General features: G+C 48.1%; 8 protein-coding genes across 8 annotated transcripts; 5 read left to right on the plus strand and 3 right to left on the minus strand.

Moving 5' to 3' along the window:
* Positions 1 to 736: 736 nt before the first annotated feature.
* On the minus strand, positions 737 to 1566 carry GMORB2_2349 (uncharacterized protein; the record flags this gene model as incomplete). Its single annotated transcript, XM_035464329.1, has 2 exons — positions 737 to 1084; positions 1153 to 1566. 2 exons carry the CDS (start codon positions 1564 to 1566, stop codon positions 737 to 739), a joined length of 762 nt encoding a protein of 253 aa, XP_035319515.1.
* A 639-nt stretch (positions 1567 to 2205) lies between these two features.
* On the plus strand, positions 2206 to 3540 carry GMORB2_2350 (uncharacterized protein; the record flags this gene model as incomplete). The annotated part of the gene is made up of 4 exons (XM_035464330.1): positions 2206 to 2385; positions 2444 to 2970; positions 3054 to 3094; positions 3152 to 3540. 4 exons carry the CDS (start codon positions 2206 to 2208, stop codon positions 3538 to 3540), a joined length of 1137 nt encoding a protein of 378 aa, XP_035319516.1.
* Positions 3541 to 6126: 2586 nt separating this feature from the next.
* GMORB2_2351 (alpha-amylase) lies at positions 6127 to 7676 on the plus strand (the record flags this gene model as incomplete). Its single annotated transcript, XM_035464331.1, has 3 exons — positions 6127 to 6388; positions 6455 to 6564; positions 6606 to 7676. The coding sequence occupies 3 exons, from the start codon at positions 6127 to 6129 to the stop codon at positions 7674 to 7676; spliced, it is 1443 nt and encodes a 480-aa protein (XP_035319517.1).
* A 292-nt stretch (positions 7677 to 7968) lies between these two features.
* Positions 7969 to 9183, minus strand: GMORB2_2352 (uncharacterized protein; the record flags this gene model as incomplete). Its single annotated transcript, XM_035464332.1, has 1 exon — positions 7969 to 9183. The coding sequence occupies one exon, from the start codon at positions 9181 to 9183 to the stop codon at positions 7969 to 7971; it is 1215 nt and encodes a 404-aa protein (XP_035319518.1).
* A 2427-nt stretch (positions 9184 to 11610) lies between these two features.
* Positions 11611 to 12404, plus strand: GMORB2_2353 (ammonium transporter, Amt family; the record flags this gene model as incomplete). Its single annotated transcript, XM_035464333.1, has 2 exons — positions 11611 to 12197; positions 12263 to 12404. 2 exons carry the CDS (start codon positions 11611 to 11613, stop codon positions 12402 to 12404), a joined length of 729 nt encoding a protein of 242 aa, XP_035319519.1.
* A 150-nt stretch (positions 12405 to 12554) lies between these two features.
* Positions 12555 to 13713, minus strand: GMORB2_2354 (Carboxylesterase family; the record flags this gene model as incomplete). The annotated part of the gene is made up of 2 exons (XM_035464334.1): positions 12555 to 13237; positions 13347 to 13713. The coding sequence occupies 2 exons, from the start codon at positions 13711 to 13713 to the stop codon at positions 12555 to 12557; spliced, it is 1050 nt and encodes a 349-aa protein (XP_035319520.1).
* Positions 13714 to 14115: 402 nt separating this feature from the next.
* Positions 14116 to 14855, plus strand: GMORB2_2355 (Nicotinamidase-related amidase; the record flags this gene model as incomplete). The annotated part of the gene is made up of 2 exons (XM_035464335.1): positions 14116 to 14649; positions 14718 to 14855. The coding sequence occupies 2 exons, from the start codon at positions 14116 to 14118 to the stop codon at positions 14853 to 14855; spliced, it is 672 nt and encodes a 223-aa protein (XP_035319521.1).
* A 2481-nt stretch (positions 14856 to 17336) lies between these two features.
* GMORB2_2356 (Purine-cytosine permease or related protein) lies at positions 17337 to 18666 on the plus strand (the record flags this gene model as incomplete). The annotated part of the gene is made up of 3 exons (XM_035464336.1): positions 17337 to 17588; positions 17683 to 18077; positions 18144 to 18666. The coding sequence occupies 3 exons, from the start codon at positions 17337 to 17339 to the stop codon at positions 18664 to 18666; spliced, it is 1170 nt and encodes a 389-aa protein (XP_035319522.1).
* Positions 18667 to 20387: the final 1721 nt, after the last annotated feature.

The raw sequence follows: 20387 nt of genomic DNA on the forward strand, positions 1-20387 counted from the left end.
ACTTAATAACCTATTGTCTTATTAGTTGTTACGATTGCTATTTCTTAACGCTAGTAACTTTAATAGCTAATTCTAGCTTTATTTTATAGATATATAGCTCAAAAATATAGAAATACTTATTTTTTTACGCATTTTTCTTATAAGTTGCGGATTATTTTAATATAGCCATTTTAATCCCCCTATCCGGATATATAGGTTGAGAGTTTATATAGGAAAAAAACCATTCTGATATTAAAATTCGCGGATCTAGGATGTTAGGAAATTGTGGGGCACACGTGATGGTCGCATAGCGGGTCATAATAAAGACGAAAAGAGAATACGTGATAACTTATCATTTACAATAGTAAAGGCGCTTCTAGGAGGGAATGCCATAGTCGTGATCTAGTGTTATGTGAATAATGTACACCCATCTATAAATGAAATCAATAGTTTCACACGTTCATTTATCGTCTCTACCGCAACGTTTTGGACTACAAGTACGTGCATCTAAGTCACTTCTATTGATGTATCCGTATATGTTGATGGATTCTGCTCTCTAGTATCTGGTCTCTCTTCTCCGGTATGTATCTGCTTGGTGATAGCGATGAACGAGCGAACCCGAGCGGCAAGTTGCTTATCTTTCCGATTAGTCTGGCGGCAGATACGTATGCATGAAGTATGCATGAATAGCGGAACTGACAACCCAGGGGTGCAAACTCTGCTTCGTCACATCTTGCCTTTTCCTATATATCTCAGTTCACTGCCCGGATATTTTGTCCAGACCAACCTTGGCCGCATATTCCAGCCCCTCTGCTACCTCTTGAGGCTTCGAAAGGAATGGCGAATGGGAGGCCTTAACATGGAAACTGGGTGCATTTGGGCCCAGGCTCAGCGCTAGGCCCTGTTGTATCGGCAACGGCAGGGCTTGGTCGTCATCGCAAAAGAAATAGAGACAGTCGATGTCGTGCCAAGGCTCGTAGGTCACAACATCTGTGAACACGCGGCGAGATTGGTGCTTCAATGCAGAAAGGACTTTCTTCTGAGTCTCGGGTTGTACGTCGTGATAAAATATCTTCTCGGGAGTATCGGCGTAGACGTATTCTCCCTGCGAACAAGAACTATCAGTCAGCTTGCTTCAACTGAATCTTGCCGTACCAATTCCCCATTACTTACATCAGCCCTCATCCACGGCAAGAAATTGCCCCCAAGCATTTGAATAATGCTCCCGTTGAGAGGAGTGACAAAGGCCGCCAAGTACACCATGATGATGACGCCGCCAACCTTGCCGTCGTTCTGGCGCTGCTTGTATCCCAATCCTTTGACCGCGTTCGCAATGACAAGCCCACCGTAAGAATGTCCCACCAGCACAATCTTCTTGCCCTCGTCGGCCAGGCGCTCGAGCACAGAACGCACGGCGCTTGCATCGTCAGCCAGTCCCTTTGTCGGAGGCTCAGCACCGACAGAAGGATACTCTACAGCCTCTGTAAGCCAGTCCTTGGCATGAAGTGCATCACGCAAGGCGTCGAAGCAGTCTGCAGTATGCCAAGCACCGGGGGCAAGGACGATGGTAGGGCCGACAGTAGACATGGCTGGTAAGTGAAATTATGGACGAAATATGTGACGGTTGGAGAGAACGATGGTTCAAGAGGAAGGGTAGATATTACAGCCGAATATTAAATATCACTCGGACTGTGGTGTCGGAGTTGAGGAGACCCTCTCTGGAAAGCCCCGTATTAGTTCGGCTTGCCATCTTGTCACAATAACTGGGGACTATACAACTAAGCAGGCTTACCTGAAATCCTATTCCCACTTAGTATGGCACCGAAGCAGGATTCAACGTGCATCTAGGGCGGTGAGATAATAAATAGAAAACCAATGTAATGTCATAGCCATGTAATGATTGGTGGGACTGTTGATATAAATGGACTGCCATCTTAAAGCCGACGTGATGAGCCGGTTTTTGTATGGATGTTATTAAGGAGGCAAAACCCCTGACCATAGGCCCAGTCTACGGGAATGACAAGGGAAAAAAAAACCCCTATAAGCCAATATGGGGCATGGAATATAGAGTGTATGCTGTTGACCTGGGACACTCCTTTTATACCAATCGAAGCCCTCATCAAACCTTTAATGGTTCGTTGCAAGTTACGTCTTTCCTGCCATACCGACTACCATCGCAGCCTTTGACTAGTTCCTCACGAGAGATACTCGTTCAGTCCCGAATCGATGGCGGTTCCGGCCATGCTTGAAGCCCGCGACGACTTACATGCCAATCGAGGCCCGGAACTGACGAGTACCACGATAATAGTTCTGGTACTATCATTTGTCTTTGTTGGGTTGCGTTTCTGGTCGCGCTATATCCGCACCGGGTATGGTCTCGATGACTGGCTGACGGTTGCCGCACTAGTACGTTTTCCCCCCCGTCATTCTACGAGATAGATCTAACTAAATGGTTGTGCCACAGGCTTTCGTTTGCGTTTGTTCTGGTCTTAACTTCGCCAGTAAGTTCAACTCTCAACATAGAAGTGTCTCTGATCTGACCATTGCAGTGGTGAGCTATGGGCTCGGTAAACATGCCGCAATTGTGCCCGCGGACGACCTGGTCATGTTCTTGAAGCTCCTTCTATCGTTCGAATGCATGTACGTCACGGCGGTCATGTTTGTCAAGCTCTCTCTACTACAGATGTACTTGCGCATATTTCCAGGTCGCCGTTTCAAGATTTGGGCAGCTATCATTGCGGCCATCGTTATTGGATGGTGGATCTCCATCGTCGCCGTCTCCGTCTTTCAATGCAACCCGATTAAAAAGGCCTGGTTTCCGTTGATCGACGGTACGTGTATCAATCTCAAAGCCTCCTTCATAGGCAATGCGATCCCGAACATTGGAACAGACGTCGCCATCCTGTGCATGCCGATGACGCAGATATGGAGGCTTCATATCAACCTTGCTCAAAAACTCTCCCTTTGTGTCATGTTCCTTCTCGGAAGCTTGTTAGTGATCCCTATCAATACTGCATCATCGTGTCGCTAATCCTTCGAGCTGCTGGTAGCGTTTTGGTTGCAAGCATATACAGATTTACGACCATCATGCAATTCGTACCGGCCGACACAACATGTAAGTGCATATTCTCACTCTCCTGGGCGCAAAGGTGGCATACTTACTTTCCGGTAGGGACGCTGGCGACCGCTTGTACATGGTGTGTCGTTGAGGCAGCTTGCGGCACTATTGCTGTTTGCTTGCCTACCTTGCGACCGCTCATGCAACAGTTGACAGTCAAGTTCGACAGTATGACGAATAGCAAAGGAAAAAGCAGTGGTCGAGGAGAGACGCAACCGACGGAGCTCATGACTATTGGTGGAACCGGTGGCACGAAGAGCAGACAGAACTTTCAACGGTTGAACAACGAGTTCAACCTCGAAACTAACCATCCCAACTATTCCAACGAGGGCTCAACAACGGCACAGAATTTTGGCCAAAACGACGCAAGCTCCGGGGACGAAGTTCCACTTCACAAGGAAGCATGGGTTGCCACAACCGAGAGCCTGGGAGGCAAGAAGTAGTCTACTGTACCTGCTGTGGTTCCTCTAGGCTTTGTCAAGCGAGCCGTTTACTCTTCTACGTATTATTGATTTTCGCAACTACATACCATCTCCTGGTGTACCATATATCATGCATAGCCTTGCTTTTCAACTAGGTCGTTGAAGTTCGTTTAATCTCTACTCGCCAATTTTTGGCTTGCAATCCCCTTTTTACGAACTCGGTCCCTATTGAACCCAGGTTTGCCTGACTTCGTACCCTATCATGTACGACAGTACACACCATGTGGATAGACACCATATTGTCTACAAAGCATATTAGAACAAATGTGATAGAAGACATGCGTGAGTTCCGTTGAAAAAACCGACGCATTCTTGGACTGATATGTGGTGCCAATTGACACTCAGATGGACCAACTTTCATAGGCTGCGCTTGACAATCTTTTGATCGAATAGAGAATCTCATCAGTATTTTATTTGCGTGCTCCTCTTTTTTTCTCATTTTTCTTCTTCGACGTGGCTTACTACATCCGTCGCTTGCTCCTGCGTGAGCGCCAACTTCCCGGTATGGACCGGCGATTATGAAAACGTAACTGTCCCCTCTGTTGTTCGTATCTGTCACTACCCCTGAGACACGCGCAGGGTCAAGTGAGTGATATACCCATCAGCAAGTGCCACGATCACTCGCTGGTTGTGGAGCCAGATTGCGCTGTACTTGTACGTCTAATGCTCGGTATCATCTTATGTGGCGTATTATGAGTAGCAATACGCCCCTAAGGGTCCTCCTTCCAGAACCCCTCCCCATGTATATCGATGGCCATGGAATTGAATACAAAATCTGGATATCTCATTGCCATCTTGGTCTGTCCCTTTGTAGTATTACAGAGTACATAGTGACCCGAATTTAGCTGTGCGCATACTTGAAACCACGCCCTGCAGAATCCCCAAAGAAGCATCCGTTAGGTTACCGCAATACCCTCAGGGAAGCATGAGCGGTAAGTAATGTCCCAGTCTACTCGTAAAGTTGATATCTGCGGCGCAGAGGTGTCCGTCCAGTACGGATATTACATAATATACAACGTGCCATGGCACGAGCCGAAACTTGGCGGATGGGGCCCGGCTGGGGCCGGTGGGGTGGACCAGGTCTAGGCTCGAGGGTTGACCCAAAACTCCACAACCATACGTCGTATGAGATGTACTCGTACATATTCTACTGGTTGGTGCATGCTACTCCGTACGACACATTAAATTTCGTTTGTCAAAGCGCTCGATGAACTGGTTCTTTCATCAAACGTAGTGACCTGCTCTCCCCGGGAGCCTCTCGTAGAATTGCGGGTTTTCCTTTTATATATAGAACACGATACGAGACTATCTCCGTCATTTCCCTCTGTCATTTCCGTCATTACAAATTTTTCGGTTCTACATACGAAGTACATGGCTTTCCGGCCTACATATTGTTGTACATCATGAGTAAAAGTGTACCTCCATGTGTGCGTGGAGTAATAATACCATGCGTTTTATGCCAGGCAGTAATGGCACACCATTCCTAGTTTATCGGTTCATTCCATCGTATATTAAAAGAGGTGTTGTATAGAGAATGAGAAGATCATGGAATTGATGTATGACGACGTAGTTGCCCACCCACCACTGCCGTATTATGTGAAACTCGCAAATGTCTTCTAGGCTAATTTACTATATGTTGAGCGGAATAATATGAAGGCGTGAATCTCTTTCGACTATTTTCATCTCCAGCTCCCCTTTGCTTCGCTTCTTTCTTTTCTTCCCCTTCGCCCCCAAGCTTGTAAGCTTGTTAGGGGTGTCTTGGCTAGCTTGGCCATTAATCTTCACGGTTCTTGGCTTTCTTGGTTACTAATTAGGGCCTTCCATTTTTGCTCTAAACCTCGACACCGTCGCTCACATGATGCCTCACTGATTTTACATGTACTTGATTGGGTTGCGCCAGATCTCGTGAGGGCGTGGCTGTCCATCGGCCCGGCCGTCCATCGGTCCGGCCGATTTCTATCACGAGTACGACAGCGGCCTCCCCCCACCCCCGCCTCCCCCGCCTCCCCCGCCTCCCCCGTCTACCACGCCCATAAGCACCCGAGATTGCCATGCAGGGCCATCGTTTCCTCCATAGCATACCATGCAAAAAGCTGAATCGTGTAGAGAAGAAGCTGAAGTGCTCCCGATGCCGTCAAATACCTCACTGATATGGTACCGTTTGTGGGGAACTTGAGGTGCTGCGCACGCCCGTGAAAGGTGTCTCCTTTTTCCCACATCCTATACCAAGGAAGAGGACACTAAGAGGAAGTAAAAGACCTCATGACGGGGCAGATGGAAAAAAAAAGGGGGGTGGTAGAGACTGTTGTTTGGAGAACCATACAGTATATAGTTAGGCCAATATTCGTCGGACCGAGCACGATCAGAAATGATCTACAATGTCTGAGCATGTATGTTCGTGGCAGATGAAAAGCTTAGTATATATTGACTCAATCATGACCACATCATGACCTTTACCATTGTAGTCAAGCCACACTCGAGTCCCTCGACTAGGATCTTATTCAGTATCAAAAAGACCCTCTTGACTGACGTGTCACACCACCTATTATGAAATTTCTTACTGTCCTCCTAGCAGTCGCTGCGCAGCTGCCGGCGCTAGCCTGGGCCGGAAGTGCTGCTGAATGGAAGTCTCGCAATATCTATTTTGCTTTGACTGACCGCATTGCTCGCTCTTCTGATGACCAAGGTGGAAGCTCTTGTGGAAACCTTGGCAATTACTGTGGTGGAACCTGGAAGGGATTGGAAGGCAAGCTTGACTACATCAAGGGCATGGGCTTCAATGCCATATGGATTACCCCCGTTGTCACCAGTAAGTCTACTGATCTCTCGATAAAATTTTCAGCAAAATAAATTCGTATTGAAATGGTTCATTTAGACTCGGACGGCGGCTACCACGGATACTGGGCTACTGACTTATATGGGACAAACGATCACTATGGCTCTGCCCAGGACCTCAAGGATCTCGTGTCTGCTGCACACAGTAAGGTACTTGCGATATCCCTCTATTGAATTATCCCTATATACAGTACCTATTTGTGACCATGTTCTATTGCACTCATGCTTACCTGTATCTCAAGGGAATCTGGGTCATGGTTGACGTCGTGGCCAACCACATGGCCAGTGGCGACATCTCCTCTTATAGTCCAGATCCTCTGAACCAGAACTGGGCATATAATAGTCAATGTGAGATCAACTATGGCAGCCAGGCCTCGGTTGAATCTTGCTGGATCGCTGGTCTGCCAGATATCAACACTAAAGATGAAACTGTCCGCAACATGCTTCAGAACTGGATCAACTGGCTCGTGCAGGAGTACGGATTCGATGGCGTTCGTGTTGATACGGTTAAGCATGTTGAAAAAGATTTCTGGCCCCCTTTTGCCAGCGCAGCTGGTGTCTATACCATAGGGGAGGTTTGGGACGGTGGCATCGATTTTCTATCTGGATATGACAATTTGCTCGGCGGCCTACTTAACTATGCTGTCTACTACCCTATGAACAGGTTTTACATGCAGCAGGGTTCCTCGCAGGACCTTGTCGATATGATCAACACAGTTGGCAGCCGTTTTTCTGACCCGACGACTCTCGGATCCTTCCTTGACAATCACGACAACAACCGTTGGCTAAATCAGAAGAGTGATACCTCCCTCTTCCAAAATGCCCTGGCATTCGTCATCCTGGCACGTGGGATCCCAATCATCTACTATGGTTCTGAACAAGGTTATGATGGAGGCTCTGATCCTGCCAACCGCGAGGACCTTTGGCGCAGTGGCTTCAACACCGACACAAACTTGTACAAAGCAATTGCTACTCTGTCGGAGGTCCGGGCTGAAGCTGGTGGACTCCCAAACAACGATCATGTCCACCTGAGCGTCGACGACACCTCCTATGCCTGGTGCCGTAACAACTGCGACGTTGTCGTCATGACGGTGAACAGCGGCTCGGGTAGCAGTGGCCAGCGCTGCTTCAACACACAGCGCTCCAACGGCTATTACAACGTCAGGTTTGGTGGCTCAGGATATCTCACATCCGACGCCAATGGATGGCTCTGCGTCAACATTTCCAACGGCCTCCCCGTCGTTCTGACCGCACGAACGTAACTGGGCAATGTTTTCCTGTAAATAGTAGCCCTTTATCCAGAGTACCTGAACCTCAATCATCAAGCCAGCTGCGGTCAATATAAGTCCGCATTACCGTGCAGCACAAGGACCGTGACTTTGGCGATTTCCGTCTGCCTCAGAAACGCCCTGTGGGGTTAGAATGGTAGTATGTGATCTGTACCATTAACACAGCTCGATGACAGTCCATTGGATCAGGTAGAACAGTAGAATCATAAGTGCCTTATGGGAGTGGTATTGGATGGTTTCGTATGTACATGTGATTAGTTGTAGCTTATCCGAAAACGCTCTCATAATTCAGACTGGTCATAATATCTATCCAATGAGGAGCTCCCCCAGACGTTTCATGGTCGTAAGACGACCATACTGCGCGCAGAAGCTTTTGCAGAATCACAATAGGTTTTGCTGGTAGGCCACGTTCAAGTTTCTCTAGCCTGCTCACGATAAATTTGCGGGCGAGGCGAACATCTAATGGGAGGGGTGCACTCGAAACGCCATTTTCCTCCGCAACTCCAATGGCGTCCATATGGGAGGCAGGATATATGGGTTCAAAACGGTTATTGGATTCAGGGTCCTCACCTATATCGCACCTGAGACCTGTTCCGATACATAGACACAAAAGCGGTTGAAGGCAGCGCATGCTAGAATCGTGTGGTATCTTCAGAAGGAGCCCGGTAATGTGTAGAGCAAGCGGTGTCAGCCATCGGGCCTTGGGCACAAGCCCATCAGCGGAGACATATTGAGGCAGGCGTCGAGACACAAGGTCCGGGAATGTTAGGTATAGCTGAAGTAGGGAGCAAAGCCTGAAAGATTCCGTCGCATAATATAAATGACACTCGATGTTGAAGTCTGAATCATCTTTTTCTTTCGATACACTGGGCACCTCAACAGACAAAAGCATTTCTTCCAGGTCCTGCCCTCTGCATATGTGTACCGTAGCTTGGCGCATGACCTCGAGTGTCGCAATGGTATTATTTCGCCAGAGTTCTCGGGACTCTCTACAGACCTTCATCGCCTTTCCCAAAAGAGATATGATCTTCGGTGGCACCCCAGTCCACGGGTGGAGGGTTAGGTCTGTCAAGGGGAGTATGTCGGACGATGGTTTGATGGCGTCTGTGTGGACTGCTTCATGGTTACTCGTGACGACGCTTCTCACCGCTTCCTCGTACGTTAGGCAATGTTTGAAGAAAGCCAGTAAGCCACGGTCATCATCAGATAGAGCCCAGGACCGCATATCCAGAACAGAGATGACAGCACGTGCTTGGACGAGATATTGCAAGCCTAATTGGCGATGATCGATCCAGTTCAAGGAAGAGCTCATGCAGAAAAGCGACATCAACAGAGCCGCAGGAATCGTAGTAATCTTGCTGGAGTCGTTGAAGAACAAGTTCAGGTCAGAGATTATCGCTCGTGTGGCCAGTTGGGGAACCGAAACGGCTATTTGACGTATATCGTCGGACTGGGTATCTGTAAGCCATGCGGCACTCATGGTTTGCAAGGAGTAGTACAGAGGTTCCGATGAGGCCCATAGTGATGACCCGAGGCGCCGAAAGGGATTATTAGGAGAGTCAAATGCGGCCCAGATGCCACATACAGACTTGAACCATATTTCGACAAGATAGGATGAAGGCCTTGATAAATGGTGAATTTGTCCCGGCCCGTGGTGGGATGAGGCTGCATATGCCGTCAAGGCAGGATGGGGGGTTTCATTTTCTTTATCAACTGAGCCGGAACCTGGCACATGACTACCCTTCTTCTTGTCCGTGGGGACTTTGGGGACTGGGCCGAGTATCTTGAGGGCCGTCTGGTCTTCTGTGACACCGTTACCTTGCGACACAGGAATTGAATGCGACGCAGCCGAGATAAGGCAGCCAAAATTGGGTGGACCAGTGGCTACACCATTTCCGTGGTTTTCATATTTGACGGACCATTTCAAAACCTTGCGATAACCCGGACACAAGATTCCTCGTCGCTGACAGTGTGAGCAGCTCGGCTTCGTCTCGTCACATTTGAGCTGCAAATAAAGAGGACAGAGGGCGATGGGTTAGCCACTATCCTGGTAAATTGTGCAGTGGCGCGACAAGAGTTGATGGAGTGACAAGGGCTTTATTTACCCTCTTGGCCTTGCAAGCTGTGCAACCTGATCGAGACTTGGTGTGGCCTTTCATGGTCGGCTCAAGCCACTCCAAAACACGCACGACAATATGTAGGGTAATAATACGTTAAAATTGGATAAAATGAAGTGAGGGATCATCAATTGTAGTGTTCTGGGTAATGGGATTCAGGCACAACCGATAACCGAGTTGAGACTCTTGGAATAGAAATTTGCGATAGAGAAAGCCTTCTTAGTCGTTTTTTTTTAATTGATGACAAGGAAAGGTAGGTTGATGCCAGATCGACGTTAGACCCTGGGTGGAGGTTGTTCAGATGTTCACGGCATAACTCGGGAGATGCGCTCTCTCCGCATACGCGGGGGGGTTTGGGGGTTTATGGGATAGATAAGGGATAACTGGGAGATCGACCAGTCTAAGCCCAATAAGGGCAAAAAGTCCCTTCTTGGAATGCAAAGCATGATGACCAGTTTGCCAATACTCCGTATATTTATCAACATATCATAGGACCATGTTCTCCAATAAAATCCAAGAACGAAACGACATGATCGTTATCCGCTTTTCTGGTGTTAGTAACTGATAGCTATTATTTCTAAAGTATTTGATTAGATCGTTATCTAACTCTCTACAAAATCATCCCTCTCAACGTCAATTGTTCGAGTAATACATGTACAGAACTGTCTTGTATCTAAGCCAGGTACAAACAGCACCCAGCCATTGATCTTGGCAACTATTCATTCATTATAAAACCACTTCTGTTAAGCACTGACAATTTTCCCCCATTGAGCACAAACCTACGCTATCGCGATCGAAGCTCCTGTGACCATAGAGGAAGCAATGGCCGCAGATATTGTTGCTGCATGGGAAGAGTGCGATCGGGTTGATACCGTCTTTATACTCATCTGTACAGTCCTTTGCTGGACAATCGTGCCAACAGTAAGTCCTTCATCTACGGAGTCCGTGTGTCCGAATTCGAGGCCTACCCCCATGACACCACGCAATAGTTCTCGATGCTGAACTCACTGATGATTAGGTTGGAATTGCCTACTCTGGCTATAGCTGGAAGCGCAATGGTCTGTCGTCTTTTATTCCGGCCATTCTCACCATCGCAGTATGCTCTATCCAGTGGTTTCTGATCGGGTACACTCTCGCGTACGGCGAAGGAGGATCGATATTCGGCCCACTGACGTACGCATTCCACCGCGGCGTTCTGTCCGAGCCCGTGGGGACAATCCCGGCCATTTTGTTCAGCCAGTTCCAGCTCGTCTTTGAAGCGACTGTCTGCGCTATCACTGTCGGCGGTTTTTGCGAAAGAGGAAGGCTTCTCCCCGTGTCACTCTTTATATTCGTAAGTCCCAGAGAATGTACATCTGTCATTGAGATTTCGGGGTTCGGTTCATTTAAACCACAAAAATCAATGATTGACTCGGAATCTCTAGCTCTGGGCCACCTTTGTGTATTGCCCTTTAGCGCACATGGTTTGGGGTGGCGGATTTTTGGGAGAGACTCTCGGGGTCTTGGACTTTGCTGGAGGTATGTTTTCTTCCTTTTACTATCAGAACCCTCCGCAGAGTGAATGGGCCTAAGTAATCCCCTAAAAATAACGTGTATTGCAACCCTATATGGATGATGGATCCTGATTGATTTGCGTAGGAACACCGGTCCATATTTGCTCAGGCGCATCTGCGACGGCTATCAGCGTTTACCTCTCTTATCCTCTATTTCGCTCTCGCAGATCGGGTGTGCGCACGCCAGGGCCCATCAATATTCACCGACCGGGTAACTCATTCTATCAGCTGCTATCCATGATAATCATCTGGGGCTCGTGGCTAGCCTTTGACGCTGGTACAACTCTGGCACTCAACTTCCAGTCTGTCATGGCTCTGTCGGTGACAAATCTTTGTGCGGCATCCGGCTGCATCACGTGGCTTCTTCTAAACTACTACGAGACGCGAAAGTTCTCGGTCGATGTTGCCTTTATGGGATCTCTCGCTGGCCTGGTCATGATTACGCCATCTGCTGGCTTTATCGACATGCCCACTGCCCTACTATTCGGAGTTGTCGGAGCCCTTGTCTGCCGACAAGCCCTGCGGATTAAGTTCACGAAATTCGCCCATCACTGGAGATGGGTTGACAATGGTGATACCTTTGCAACCCATCTGTGCGGAGGAATCCTGGCCACTATCATGACAGGGCTGTTCGCGCAGAAGGAAGTTGCTGCCTACGGAGGCATGGAAGTCGCCGGTGGCGTCATATTCGATGGTCACATTTCTCAGTTGTGGATTCAGATTGTAGAGGCCCTTGTCGGGGCCACTTGGGCCTTTACGATTTCCTTCATCATCATGGCGATCCTCGACTCCATCCCGGGATTGGAAGTGCTGGCTGTTGACCGGTATGTATGCCCCAGTATCATTGGTTTATGGCTTGGGGTGGTTGAGCTAACCCCTATTGATACAGTGAAATTATGGAAGGATTGGATCTCCATCAAACAGAAGAGCATCTTTGTTCCGAGGACTACGCGGATGAGGCAAACTACCGTCCCATCCCAAGTGCCTTGGAATTCTTGCCTGATGGCGGCTCGGAGGAGGAAGTTGCGTGAATCGCGTTGGAGGAAACGTATGCGGTATTTGAGGCTTTGTATGATTGATTGTCCATGGGACAGTATCCTTATATACCAAACACATCATGTTCTTGTAGAATTTTTTTTTTTTAAATGTGTAACATTTATTTTAGGTCCGGGTGTCTTTGATCAAGGCCAGAAAACCTCGTATAAGAATCGTGCTGCATCCTCAATAAGCTCCTTTCCCTTGGCGATCCTGCCATTTAGCGCCAAGATAGAATGTGTGCATCCCTTCAGCTCCGTCATTGTTACATCGACTCCGAGTGATTCAATTTGGTTCCCAAAGGCCACAGCTTCAGGCGCCAATATATCTTGATCTGAGTACGCGATCCAGGTTCGTGGGAGATTTCTAAGTAAGAGGTCTGGTGCCAGGTTTGGACTCGCATCCCAATTGTTAACAACTTCAGGGTTCGTAAAGTAGAGCTTCCGGTACCACTCCATCCTTTTTGGTGTAAGCCATGGCGCTGTCGGTGCATTAGGCTCCCATACACCAGCCGCCGTGGCAGTGTTGTCGACGACTGGTACAATGAGGAGTAAAGAGACGATGGGATGCTCTATCACTACACTGCCTTGGACCTTTCCCAAGGAAGGGAGAATGACACCGGAATTAGCTGCCACAATGGCCGCGGTAATTGCAAGATTTGCGCCAGCCGATGTGCCCCCAATAGAGATGCGGCTTGTATCGACGCTTCCCAGCTCAGGAGGTTGCGAAATCACCCAGTTGACGGACTCGAGGGAATCTATGACTGCAGCCGGGAATGGGTTTTCTGGGGCAAGGCGATAATCGACACTGATGACAACGGCCATAGATTCTGCCCAGGGAAGTTAGCTGGATTTTTTATGCAATGAAGCAAAAGGAATATCCTCAACTGATGCCACGTCGATATGATCAAGCAGATGGATGGGCCGTGCACTTCTCACCTCTGCAAACCCAGGAGCAAAAATCTTTTCCATCCTCTAACCCCCCAATCGCCCAACCACCGCCATGGAACCATATGAGCACAGGCCAACCCCGCTCATCAGGCGAGCCTGCGGGTATGTACGCTCTCACTTGGAATTTATCAAGCGAGACATCTCGAATGTCCCCGACATCAACAGCCGGCGAGCCGCCGGGGGGGAGAGACGGATTTGTTCTCGCGGAACCATCCCAGGTTTTGGTTTCGTCCGGTTGGACATACTGCATGTATTTGTCATGAAAAGCAACATATTCTGGGTCTAGCTTATCGCGTATGCTAGGATGTATGGGCTGCCAGGTCTTGAGATCGGTGCTTGGGCTGTTGTCACTCATGACCAGAATACAGAAGGATCGGGATACTCCAAGAAACTTATGGAGCCGAATGAAGAGCTGTGGGATTAAAAAACCCATTGCCTTATTTCTCTCGATGAAAGAAATCGACACCTTCGATGTTTCGTTGAATGACAAGCGCGTCGTTATCTGCGAGAGCATGTGGGGCGGCAATTTGGGCAACGAGGTTTGCCTGTATCTCGGTATTATTGCCCCGTCTAGAAATAAAGGCCTGCTCCAAACATGTCTAGACCATTATTATCAAGTAAAGTAGCACAGCTGAGGAGACAAGTTGGGGAGACAGTGTTGCATGGCGATGCGATAATCCCCGAGCGCATCATTACCCAAGGGTATTCTCATCTTCACATAGCTTGACGGGGAGGGCAAACATATCCCTTAGCCATCATGACAGAATTCTCGCTCCATCCAGACACTGACTCCTATGCCGCCTCGGGCTATGGGACACGCATGGGCTGGGGAAACTTCCCAGCACTTGTTCTCATCGATGTCTGCAGAGGATACTGGGCCGATAACTCGCCTCTCGACATCCGATCACATGCCCCTTCGGCTACAGCCCCAGATGTTATGCGCCGACTTCTTGCTGCCGCGCGACACGCATCGATCCCAATATACTGGACGGCAGTAGAGTACACGGAGCCTAATATGCGCGATGCGGGCTTGTTTTGGTTAAAGGCCAAAACACTGAGTGCGTGGCATGTTGACGACAAACGAGGCCTAGGTGATTGGGTTGAAGGTCTGGTGCCCGACAAAGGCGAAATGGTTGTCAAGAAACGCTACCCCAGCGCTTTTTTTGGGACAACGCTGGCTACCGAATTGAAAGTCAGGGGAGTGGACACTGTTGTTCTCTGTGGGGTCAGCACCAGTGGGTGTGTAAGAGCCTCGACTCTTGATGCCATGTGCTACGGCTTTAGACCTATGGTGAGTTTTCATCTTTTCCTGTCATTCTGTATTATTTCCTTGTTGAGAAGTGCTGAACTCTAGCGTAGGTTGTCGGGTCTGCGTGTGGAGACAGAAGCGATGCCATCCACGAGGGAAACCTGTTTGATTTGAACGCTAAGTATGCGGACGTGGTGACGGAAAAGGATGCAATTGATCACATCTCATTCAATTGGCCTCAATCCTGAAGCCCAACGGAACAGGCGTCCCCCGTACATACGAGATGATGGTAGATACATACCTTTACCTCTTTTGCTAGCACTTGCACATCAGAAGCCTCCCACCTAGGACTCTAGATGCTATTTTTAAATGGCAATTACTTCCAAACCACAATTTTGCTGAACAATAATTGCCCTATGAGGGCCCTGCTTTCCCCTCTCTTTTCTTGCTCCGTTTGGATTCCTTTATATCAAGGTACACGAGAGATAAAAGTAACAGACATATGCCACCAAGAAGAACATAACTCCATCTATAACCCATCGTTACCCTCTGGTTAATCGCAGAAACAAGTACAGTTGCTAATGAACAGTGTACAATGTTTGTCTCTAGAAATATGCTAACTCGATGTGGAAGTATACAACCGTTTTCCCCAAGGCAATAGTGATATCTAACACAAGCAGTAGCTCCAGAACTATGCTTTTGCAACACATTCACATTTAGTATTATGGTAATAATGAGTATAGCGATGGAAGTCCATCCCACTGTACCTGGGATCAGTAATATACATCCACGCATGTGTCAACGCACTATTATAATGGTCTTGCGAATAACTTGAAGGGCAAGAGGTGCCCTCATATTCACCCCCTTTTCAATACACCAGCCCCATGCGGCCAATACTGCTGTGAATGCCACCAGATGAGCTGGCATCGGATGGGTCTTTACATATTTCTTTGGGAAGTTTTCGGGTTCTTGAGTTGCATATCTGGTCTTGAGACTCCTGTAATCAGAATCCAGAACTTGACCTACAATTGTGCTCCTAAGAATCATGCCGGCATCTATGGGAAGGTAGCATAAACCAAGAACTGTCTCGGAAAGTCACGGGGTAGATGCCAGCAAATGCTGAAGAAATGGTTAACGTAATCGCGTACATGATCACATAAACAACTCGGGTGAATATCAATGTGGTCAAAATGTCCGGCATTGTAAATATAAGAAAGGGATTCATGGAATGCTTTCAAGTACTCAAAATCATTGGCGGTTGCTCCGATTTAGCCTGTACCTGAGTAATCCTCACCGGAAAACAGAATATGGACCTCCAGTTCAGATGCTCAGACAGGGCACCTAAGAACAAGAAGGAGACGCATTGATGAGACTCAAAGCCAGCCCCATGCATGATCCGACTAGGATGATCAAGCAGATAAGAAAAATCGGTCGTCAGCTATACCAGTCCGACAAAGGTCCCCATAACATTGGCGCTGCAGTTTTACATAGGAAATGGTCAGCTCAGATCATACCGACAAAATACACGACAAACACCAAGCTGAGTAAGGGGAAGTAAAATGCATATACTTACATACTCCCTGAAAGAAGAGATATATGGTTACTGATTAATCAAGTGCCTCTATGGTGATGGATGACTTTTGATAATTCCAGAATTTCAGGAAAATGTATGTTTGCCGGGAGTGGGCCGTAGAGCCCGGCAATGGCTACCATGTAAACTAGAAGCCATTTCTGTCATTTTCCATACAAAGAGTTGACACTTTTTATGGGAGCCGTCTAGGGATCTATAGCTATGTCGTTTCTGCCAGGAGCCTGGATTTCCGGGTCAGAAAATGCGGCCATACTTATGCTTCGAGAACAGCTATTTCTGCGTGAGTGCTTCGTCGAAGGGCATGGCCCAACAAATGGGTGCTGAGAAAGAGAGTTATCATGTGTGAAAATGAAGCATCCTGATTTTCAATTTCATTCCCAATGCCTATGTGAAATCGGCAGAGAGGTGGTAGGAATGAGTAGAGTAGACAGGTCGGGGAAATACCAGGGCTCAATAAACCAGTCTAAACTTTCCCTCCCTTCTGCCCTTGGGCTGTCTGTACTGGGGAGTGAAGGTACAGAGATAGAGTGACGACGGACGGTGAAAATAGTAACAAGATTGGTGAATATCCGACACAGATCAAAGCTCGCGTAAACTACCCGTTTTGCCTGTCGCGTCAATGGGGCATATGCCCGGAACCCTGATGCAGCTAAGGAAGTAACAAACGCCCGTGCTCGGCAGCTCGTAACGGGCAGGCAAGTGTCACTCTGGCGATTAGAGGGGAAAGCCGTCAGTAATATTATATGGACGAGTAAGAAATGATTGTCTTATCTCGCCGAAAATAGTTATCCACTTTTGAATCCGTTCGTTCTTGGGGGTCATATTCCAAGACCAAGGCCTCGTCGTATATACTATGGTGCATTTTTCAACAGACAATCTAGATCCACCTATCTACCGCCTATCTTGTTTACAAAAAACCCAGGGACCTTATCAATGGCATTCAATTGACAGGGACACAAGTTGTCTGAAGTATGGAGAGCCATAGAGCACGCGTATGCTCTCTATCATGGACGTATTTAGACTGGGAGTTCACGGCTTGTAGTGCTACCTTGGTTATACCATCATTCTCTCCATATCAACTACTTTCGCAATCGACGTGATACCGTGAAAGTTCCCATCTTGAAGAACACTTTCTGTCATGCAGGATCTCGAAAAGGCATGTCCTGAGGGAAAATTTATTCCCGAAGGGGGGAGCAGTCTCAACTCTCCAGATGAGGGCCTCGTCGATATTGTCGACTTGCCCGCTGGGTGGAAGGGGAAAGTCACGAAAGTTTTGGGCATAGGAGCAGTTGAACTCCGAGGCGCAGTACCTATTCCCGTCGAAGAACGCACATGCACTAGCTTCCTGAATATTGGAACATTGTGGTTTTGTATGAATGCAAACATGCTAGTAAGTGAATAACTGCGAATTTCATCGCTCCAGACCGGGAGGCCTCGCTACTTTCGCAATGAAAGAAATGGTTTAGCATGTTTACTTTCCACAGCCGATTACTTTCGGAATCCTAGGTCCTTCTTACGGGCTGGGTCTTAGAGATAGCTCTCTGGTCATCATCTTCTTCACGCTCCTCACAGCACTTCTCCCGGCATACATGAGCACTCTGGGCCCCAAAATTGGTATGCGCCAGATGATTCAGGCACGCTTCAGTTACGGGAAATGGGCTGTCTCTATCCCAATTCTGCTGAATATGGCCACTCTTACTGGCTTCTGCATCATCATGGCTGTTATCGGTGGACAATGCCTTTCTGCCGTCTCGGGAGGAACATTGTCATCTGCTGTGGGCATTGTGATTGTTACGATTCTCAGTCTTGTGATATCCTTTAGTGGGTTTAAAGTCCTGCATCTGTATGAAAAATGGGCTTCAGCTCCATCTGTCATTGCGTAAGTCATTACATCCTACTTCTGCGCTGTTATCTTCGAGGGCGTTATTTAAGATTTCCTGGGCAGCTTGATTATTGCCTGTGGGTGCGGCGGTAAACATCTCGACGAACAATCGGTGCCCACGGATCCTGCGACGGCAGCACAAATTCTCTCATTTGCTATGATTTGGCTTCTGAAGATCCCCCGATCCGTTTTTTCTATCGTCATCACAGCACTTGTCATGCCTATTTCTATCAAGGCTTCAAGTGACTTCTTTGCAAACCTGGAGAATTTCATAGCCTTGATTGGTTATTGGTCCTCGGCCTTTGTGGGCGTTTTCATTGTAGAGCACTTCTGGTTTCGCAAGGCCGACTGCTCTACGTACAGCCATGAAGCTTGGGACAACTCAGAGATGCTCCCCCCTGGAATCGCCGCAATTGCTGCATCTGTAGTTTGCTTTGGTCTTGTTATTCCTACTATGGAGCAAGTTTGGTGGGTTGGGCCTATTGCTGAGACCACTGGTGATCTTGGGTTTGAAGTGGCCTTTCTCCTTGCGGGACTTCTTTATGTGCCTTTCAGAACGCTGGAGAAGAGGATCGGTGGCCGTTGACCACATACCCGGAAGCCTTATGTTATATTGAATATTAATTTTTCGATGTTCCTGCTCATGATAATTTTGCGCCAGGCTATCAATGTGAGTAGACCGATTGTTGTCCGGGGGATACTCTTGTTCCATCCATCTCAATGTCCAACACATGCGTGAAAGTACACATGTTTTTATTAAATAAATTAGCATATATATATGATTTGGAACTAGACATCCCCCTTAGAAAGGATTGCACACTGATCTTCCTCACCCGTTGTCATAACCACGTAGTGTTGGCGCATCCATCCAAGTTGTCAGGATTGAAGTCTTCATGCATAAACGCCGCAAATTCGGCATCGAGAAGCTCATCCAAGGAAACATTCAGAGGTGCATTTCTATCTTTCGTCAATGTGCTATTCCCGTTCGAAAAGGCGTGGAAAAGCTCTTCTAGAATTTCTTCGGGAAGTCCTTGCCTGTGATCATTGGGTTGGTCTTTCGGTCCTTCGGCCGTATCGACACAAGCAATAGGAGAGACAGCATCAGATCTCAAAACCTCATCGGAGCCTTTCAGACTTTCTTCCAGGGTAGCTGTAGTATTCTCTCCCATCCCGTTCGCTCCAGCCAGAGGTGTTGCGATTTGCTGCAAGCCCTTCTGCCACTGGGAGCTTGTAGGCCACGCCACCTGGAGTTCACTCAATACATGGAGGGATTTCTGTGCCATCGGCTCTGCCTTTTGTGCCAGCTTAGGACACAATGATGGGTTCCCCCAGAGGTAAGAAGATAAAGATCCGCACATATAGACACAAAATACGAGAATCTGCGGAAACCCCTCGTCACCTGCCCTCGTAGCGATAAAAGCCTCAATCTGCTCGTGTAGGCTGCAAACATTTTCAAAAAGGTCGCTTGACGTACGCTCCCAGAATTCTTTTGGACCTTGCATAGTCTGTGTAGGAGTTGCCACGGGGCTTGCTGGGGTTTGTGGTGTTTGAACTCTAGCCTCACTTGAGCGTGTATCTCCAAAGACTGTTTCGCTGCAACGCAACACTGATAACATGTCATCCATGTATACTCGCCTGGTAACTATGTTCGAAAGCCGAATTACCATCGTCACCGATAGGTAGGCAAGGTGCAGTGATTCTGATTTCCACCCGCGAAGATTCCATATTGAGAATGTATGCTTTTCTGGAAGACTCCTCTCCAAGTCATTCAAGACTTGAATAGTCTCCTGGTATTCGCTTTCGGGTTCCCAGGGTTGAACTTTGTTGACACCTTGGATGTGACGAGATGCGCTGCGAGCAACCCTGCCCCAAAGGGTGTGTGCCTGGACGAGGCTAGCAAATAGACATCGGGAAGGAGACAGGGCTAGAGAGGGGCAGTGTATAGCTGGCTGTGTCCCCGCCAGAGCAGCCCGCTCCTGAGGATTGACACCAAAGGCAAAATCTGACTCATTGCAGGGAAGAAGTGCCGTAATATCTTGCAAGGCAAAAGGAATAGGTGATCTATATCCGGAATGTAGATTCTCCTGACTTTGAATCATCCAAAATGTCCGTCTAGCACTCTCTGACCGAACCACCTCATCGGCTGTCGCGTCTGGTCCGGGATCGTACGTCTCCTCACGATGCAGTTTCAGCATTGCAGCCATCCTTACAGCTACCCCCATATCCATTTGAGACGCATTTCGATCACCGTTCCCCAACTGCGATATCGCGAGAAGGAAAAAGGCTTGCGTTGTATCGAGTGAAGGA

This window comes from Geosmithia morbida (genome assembly GCF_012550715.1).
Source record: "Geosmithia morbida isolate 1262 chromosome Unknown scaffold_13, whole genome shotgun sequence".
Classification (NCBI taxonomy): Eukaryota; Fungi; Ascomycota; class Sordariomycetes; order Hypocreales; family Bionectriaceae; genus Geosmithia; species Geosmithia morbida.